The following is a 7,500-nucleotide window of genomic DNA, read 5'->3' as shown; positions in this document are numbered from 1 at the left end:
TCTCTTATCAGCATCACCCAGCTTGAATTGTTTGAATGGAGCCTGACATGTGGACAGACACATTATTATATGAATGTATTTGGTGAGTTTCTCTCCGTCATGTGCAGTGATGTTAGTAAAGCTCATCAGTCCAGCGCTCGTGCATCGGTGTTATAAAGCGAGAGCTGCAGCGTGTGGCCCTTTAAGAGAGAAGGCGCCATGAGCTTCTTAACATGCAGCTCAGACCTGCTGCATTCTCCCACTTTCACCAATCCATTCCCATCATGCACTCCTCTGCTTTCCTCTCCTGATTCTTTGTCTCTGTATCTGGTCTCATATTTGGGTGATTTTCTCCAGATGTCTCTGTGCCGAGCAGCAATCAGTCCGCAGCTTAACCCGCCGCGTGTCTCTCTCTCATTGGCCGCAGTGTCTCTTTGCATTACCTTCAGCGCGGCTCTAAGAGGCTGCGGGAATTTATTGCGTGTCAGCTTCCATTAGAGGAGTGCTGCAGAACGCTTCAAATGAGCCGCTGGAGCTGCCTTCACCATTTCCCTGCTTAATTAAGGGCCCTCGTGTCACGCTAATGAAATTGTGTGATGGCACTCCACTTACACACACACACACACACACACACACACACACACACAGAATATATTTCACAGCATTTACTAATCTTTGTTATTGTTATTTAATAAAAATGTTCACATTTGTTCACTGTTCATTCACTAATGTTAACAGAAACAAGTTTTGATCTCTAAACTCTATTAGGAAAAGATGAAATTAAAACTAAGATTAAGATATGCTGAATTATTGAACCCTGATTGTAAAATGTTACCGCAAAAACATGAACCCTTACTTGAAAACGGAAATAAAATAAAATATAAAAAAAAATGTAAACCTATTTCATTTCAGCTAGTTGCCAAAACAACATTTCTCATTTCCATTTAGTTTAAGTACCAAAATAATGGGAATTATAAGGAAATAAACTAAAAATAAAAGGTAAAACTTAATACAAAACTATATAAATTCCTAAAAATCAACAGATATATATATATATATTAAAAAAAAAAAACATTCCAAAAGTGGGATTGTGCTAAACTAAAACTAATAAAAATGATAAAAACATGCAACAAAATGAATAAAACTGACTGAAATAAAAACAAATTCAAAATATTAACAATAATTTTTTTAGAATATGATTGATACTAAAATAATATTAAAAATATATATTTTTAAATAAACTAAAATAATGCCATACAATTTAAAAAATTAATTATACTAATATAACAATTATATAGTGATATTAAAAAAAGAAATCAAAATGACAAAAACATGCAACAAAATTATAAAACTTTGACTAAATATAAAAAAAATAAAAATCTAATTCAAATTATTAACAAGAACTCTAATAGTAAATGAATTATACTAAGATAACAACTCTAAAGTGCTAGAATAGAACTCATACAAATGACAAAAACACAATAACAAAAATTTTTACTACAATTAAAATAAAATCTAATTAATTTTTGACCATATTTGACCCAAACATGGACTGAAACATGCCAGCATTATTACATGAATGTGGAACAGCACTAGAGACGTCTGCTATCTCCAGATTCATCTTCCAAACTATTAGTCTGAATGCATGCAGGAATCCCTAAGATGACCTCTTGACCTTTCGTTTATCTGACATCTCATTTACAGATTGATTGAGCTCCAGAACATCCATCTGCTGCTGTCCAGATTCAGTAACGTAACTATCTCAGGCCTGTCACATGATTGTCACATGACTCCTGTGTGTGTTTGTGTGTCCGCAGTGCCCAGCGCTCCGCCTCAGAACGTCTCGCTGGAGGTCGTCTACTCACGGGTGAGTGTCTGACGGCTCGTCTCAGAAGAGCTTCGGCTCTGTAGAGTTGAGATGAACACACGTGTGATGAAGAACGTTCAGCAGGAGTTCATTCATTATTCATTCACGTTATGAGAGTGTGTGTGTGTGTGTGTTTGCATGTGATTAACTCAGTCAAGCTCTTATTTATATACCAAGGCTATGGCAGTAAACACACATTATTTGCACTCGGGCTGCAGAAGGTACGAGGTTTAATGAAGCCTGGAGAGATCCAGAAATCACAGATCAGATGTCATGAGCTCAGAGTCTGTTTAAAACACACCGCGATGAAGACACGAGGACAGAAACAGTCATGCGCTGATTTAATTTCAGGACGGATGTCATTTCTGCTGTGTGGTTCATCACACACACACACACACACACACGGGTGACAGGATATTACACACATGATCATATCATCATGAGAAGCATGCACTATTTCATATGTGTTACTAAATTTGATTTTCTTTAGGAAAAGAGGTTAAATTAAGAACTAAACCCAAACTATTATATTCAACTGCTATTTATTTTCAGATATAATACACAATAAGCTCGTCGCTAGTGTTTTATAGCTAACTAACGAACATTAGTTGTTTGAAGATAAACTTTAAATAACCTTTTCTGAAATATTTAAGTGACACATTGTTCTCCAGCTGTTTTATTGACATCTTTCAGTGGTTGAGACACTGATTGATTGATTACACGAGACATGGTTCATTTCAGTAAGTTGTTCTGTATCTTTCAATACCTTCTGATGTTCATTCATGTTTATTTGGTGCTGTAACTTGTAGTAAAGAGGAACAAAAGACTCTGAGGCACTACAGCGATCTGACACGTCACATTGAAGAGTGTCAAAATGCAATTTATTGTTTGAATTTGGTGATAAAATGGACAGAATTTGAAAGCTGAGACTTTGTGAAGCGAAGCACTACAAATAATGTTTGGTGTGGGGAAAAACCACGGATCTGGCAACCCTGACTTGAACTACGGGAGATTCATAGGGTCAAACAGAGCTTGCTTTAAAATCACTATTTTTTTAAACTGTCAATACGTTATTGCTGATGCTGATAGTGAAAATAATTGCTTTTATTGGCTGATACATTACTGCATCCATTATATATTATATTATATTATATTATATTATATTATATTATATTATATTATATTATATTATATTATATTATATTATATTATATTATATTATATTATATTATATTTATTATATTATATTATTGATGTTAAATATGATGCTGTACAATATCTCACTGTGTGATGGATGGAGCCTATAGAATGTAGTTAGAATAACACTAAAATTCAAGATATGGGGCAAAAATGCCCCAGTTCGAGTTTTTGTCTCATATTTACATCATATGATATAGTGAAGCAATATCCTACGAGTGATAGTGTAATATCACACAAGTGCTCTTTTTGTCTGAATTGCACGAGAGCAAATGTGATACTGATTTTATACAACAGTTTAATAAATAAGAAGCTTATATTGTGTTATTTTAGACACATTATTGTCTGTTTTTGCTCAGTTTTGCCAACACAAATATAAAGACAAAGCAGAACTGTTCGTCTCTGAGCAACACAGCAGTGATTCATTTCATGAATTTCTGAATCCGTGAACGAATCGAGTGAAGAAATGATTCAATGGAATCGAATGAATGAATGACTTAATCATTAAGACATTTACTGCCACCTACTGGCAGTTTTAGTTTTTTATTTAATATAATATTAATAATATTTTTAATAATATTAAATCATTTCATATTTCATATTCATATTCATATCACGGTCCAAAAATTTGTGTAATAAATTCAGTTGAATCGAATTAAATATTTATTTCTGAATCTACTTTTTTGTAATGTCTATTTGATGCTTTACACAATAATGACTTTAAATTATCTTTTTGAGGTAATTTCTCAGACAAATTTGATGTGCAATTAATTTGCAATTAATTAGATTAATTAATCACCACATCATGTAATTAATTAGACTAAAAAATGTATTGCTTGACAGCCCTAATTATATTATATTATATTATATTATATTATATTATATTATATTATATTATATTATATTATATTATATTATATTATATTATATTATATTATATTATATTATATTATATTATATTATATTATATTAAATTATTTCATTTTGAATTGCCATTATTATTATATTCTCAGTTTTCATTTTAATTTTAGTAATTTCATTACTTCTACTTAAACATAAATGAATAAATGTTGCCGTGGCCACTAACTGGAACAGGTTAGTAGTTTTAGTGAACTGTAACAGCAGTGTGTGTGTGTGTGTGTGTGTGTGTGTGTGTGTGTGTGTGTGTGTGTGTGTGTGTGTGTGTGTGTGTGTGTGTGTGTGTGTGTGTGTGTGTGTCCTCCGCCGCAGGTCTCATCTCTCTCTCTGTAATGAGCACTCTTTGTCTGAGCGTCCCGATAACGGATTGTTTATGACAGGAAATTGGGTTTCATTGTGCTGCGGTGTATTTGGCGGCGCTTCTGCTCGTCCACAGAGCAACAAAAGAGGCCAGGAGGCATTGTGCTCGTCTGCGCGTCTGCAGAACCGTGATTCTGACATTAGATTCAGCAGCAGCCCAACTCTATCACACATCTCATGAGGTGACATTAAAAAATCAACAGCGTGAAGCGTTTGAGAATCGGTCTGGAGTAAAGCATGTCTGACTCTAATGATTCTCTCTGATATTATTAAGAATTAAACATGAATGGCTCTTTAAATTCTGCCACTGTGAGACTGAGACATTTATTTCACATCTTTGCTCTTTTCTCTCAGACAGAGCCACAGCGATGCATCATGTTCAGGCAGGGTCATTTTCAGACTGAAACATTTTAATTTTTCACTGGAAAATTAAACTGTCTATTTGTGCATCATTTGCTGCGCTGTTAGTTGTTATTAATGTATGAAATCAGACAGAATGAATAGAGAGGGCAGGTCAGGAGCCGCGGCACGCTTTATCTGAGTCCACGCCAATGACACCGTCTTAAATATTTATCGATTTCATGAGTCGTTAACTTCTTTTATTTGATTTGTTGTCCTTTGCAGTTCAGTCGAGAGAGAGAGAAGCGAGTCATGTGGAATATAAAGTTTCCCTGCAGATTAATTATGAAGTTGAAAACAAACGAGAGAGCGAGTGAAAGTGGTTGACAGTTGAATGTTTAATTTAATTCATTTTTTTAATGTTTCACGCTTGAAATGATTATTAATTTTTATAATGCCACTAATCGCATAAAATGTGAATTCTGATTTCAGCGGCTGTTAAATGAATCAGTGTGATGTGTGTGATGTGTGCATCAGACGGTCACTGAACGTACGGGTCAAGATTTGATTGATCAGTTCACACGTTTGTTACTCTGTTTTTGCGTTCGAAGCTGAGGATTCATCTAATGTGATTATAATAGTGCTGGAGATGGTGAGTTTGTGGATCAGACAGATATATTCACGTGTCGGGGGGTCTGAGTGTTTAGTCAGTGTTTTGACAGTGTTTGGACAGTGTTTAGTCAGTGTTTAGTCAGTGTTTGGTCAGTGTTTGGTCAGTGTTTGGTCAGTGTTTAGTCAGTGTTTAGTCAGTGTTTGGACAGTGTTTGGTCAGTGTTTGGTCAGTGTTTGGTCAGTGTTTAGTCAGTGTTTTGACAGTGTTTGGACAGTGTTTAGTCAGTGTTTTGACAGTGTTTAGTCAGTGTTTAGTCAGTGATTGGTCAGTGTTTGGTCAGTGTTTGGTCAGTGTTTGGTCAGTGTTTTGACAGTGTTTGGACAGTGTTTAGTCAGTGTTTTGACAGTGTTTGGTCAGTGTTTAGTCAGTGTTTAGTCAGTGTTTGGTCAGTGTTTGGTCAGTGTTTGGTCAGTGTTTAGTCAGTGTTTGGTCAGTGTTTGGTCAGTGTTTTGACAGTGTTTGGACAGTGTTTAGTCAGTGTTTTGACAGTGTTTGGTCAGTGTTTGGTCAGTGTTTGGTCAGTGTTTGGTCAGTGTTTTGACAGTGTTTGGACAGTGTTTAGTCAGTGTTTAGTCAGTGTTTTGACAGTGTTTGGTCAGTGTTTAGTCAGTGTTTAGTCAGTGTTTGGTCAGTGTTTTGACAGTGTTTGGTCAGTGTTTAGTCAGTGTTTAGTCAGTGTTTGGTCAGTGTTTGGTCAGTGTTTGGTCAGTGTTTGGTCAGTGTTTGGTCAGTGTTTTGACAGTGTTTGGTCAGTGTTTAGTCAGTGTTTAGTCAGTGTTTTGACAGTGTTTGGTCAGTGTTTAGTCAGTGTTTAGTCAGTGTTTGGTCAGTGTTTGGTCAGTGTTTAGTCAGTGTTTGGTCAGTGTTTGGTCAGTGTTTTGACAGTGTTTGGACAGTGTTTAGTCAGTGTTTTGACAGTGTTTGGTCAGTGTTTAGTCAGTGTTTAGTCAGTGTTTAGTCAGTGTTTGGACAGTGTTTAGTCAGTGTTTTGACAGTGTTTGGTCAGTGTTTGGTCAGTGTTTGGACAGTGTTTGGACAGTGTTTAGTCAGTGTTTAGTCAGTGTTTTGATAGTGTTTGGTCAGTGTTTGGTCAGTGTTTTGACAGTGTTTGGTCAGTGTTTAGTCAGTGTTTAGTCAGTGTTTGGTCAGTGTTTTGACAGTGTTTGGTCAGTGTTTGGTCAGTGTTTTGACAGTGTTTAGTCAGTGTTTAGTCAGTGTTTGGACAGTGTTTAGTCAGTGTTTGGTCAGTGTTTGGTCAGTGTTTGGTCAGTTTTTTGACAGTGTTTGGTCAGTGTTTAGTCAGTGTTTTGACAGTGTTTTGACAGTGTTTAGTCAGTGTTTAGTCAGTGTTTGGTCAGTGTTTTGACAGTGTTTGGTCAGTGTTTAGTCAGTGTTTAGTCAGTGTTTTGACAGTGTTTGGTCAGTGTTTGGTCAGTGTTTAGTCAGTGTTTGGTCAGTGTTTTGACAGTGTTTAGTCAGTGTTTTGACAGTGTTTAGTCAGTGTTTAGTCAGTGTTTGGTCAGTGTTTTGACAGTGTTTAGTCAGTGTTTGGACAGTGTTTGGACAGTGTTTAGTCAGTGTTTGGACAGTGTTTGGACAGTGTTTAGTCAGTGTTTAGTCAGTGTTTGGACAGTGTTTAGTCAGTGTTTAGTCAGTGTTTAGTCAGTGTTTAGTCAGTGTTTGGTCAGTGTTTTGACAGTGTTTAGTCAGTGTTTGGACAGTGTTTGGACAGTGTTTAGTCAGTGTTTGGTCAGTGTTTAGTCAGTGTTTAGTCAGTGTTTGGTCAGTGTTTGGTCAGTGTTTGGTCAGTGTTTGGTCAGTGTTTTGACAGTGTTTGGTCAGTGTTTAGTCAGTGTTTTGACAGTGTTTGGACAGTGTTTAGTCAGTGTTTAGTCAGTGTTTGGTCAGTGTTTTGACAGTGTTTGGTCAGTGTTTAGTCAGTGTTTTGACAGTGTTTGGACAGTGTTTAGTCAGTGTTTAGTCAGTGTTTGGTCAGTGTTTTGACAGTGTTTGGTCAGTGTTTAGTCAGTGTTTTGACAGTGTTTGGTCAGTGTTTAGTCAGTGTTTGGTCAGTGTTTAGTCAGTGTTTTGACAGTGTTTAGTCAGTGTTTAGTCAGTGTTTGGTCAGTGTTTTGACAGTGTTTAGTCAGTGTTTGGACAGTGTTTG

At 36.0% G+C, this 7,500-nt stretch overlaps 1 protein-coding gene across 1 annotated transcript in view; it reads left to right on the top strand.

Annotated features, from left to right (window-relative positions):
• The window catches only part of dcc (DCC netrin 1 receptor), a 165,531-nt gene that overhangs the window by 113,901 nt on the left and 44,130 nt on the right, over positions 1–7,500 (top strand). Inside the window, exon 16 of the mRNA XM_067408279.1 lies at positions 1,797–1,846. Within this exon, the coding sequence (XP_067264380.1) occupies positions 1,797–1,846 (50 nt within the window). The remainder of the gene's footprint in view (positions 1–1,796; positions 1,847–7,500) is intronic.

This window comes from Chanodichthys erythropterus, chromosome 13 (assembly GCF_024489055.1).
Source record: "Chanodichthys erythropterus isolate Z2021 chromosome 13, ASM2448905v1, whole genome shotgun sequence".
In the NCBI taxonomy this organism is placed as follows: domain Eukaryota; kingdom Metazoa; phylum Chordata; class Actinopteri; order Cypriniformes; family Xenocyprididae; genus Chanodichthys; species Chanodichthys erythropterus.
The sequence above is the reverse complement of the archived record's forward strand: the minus strand, read 5'-3'. Positions and strand labels throughout refer to the sequence as shown.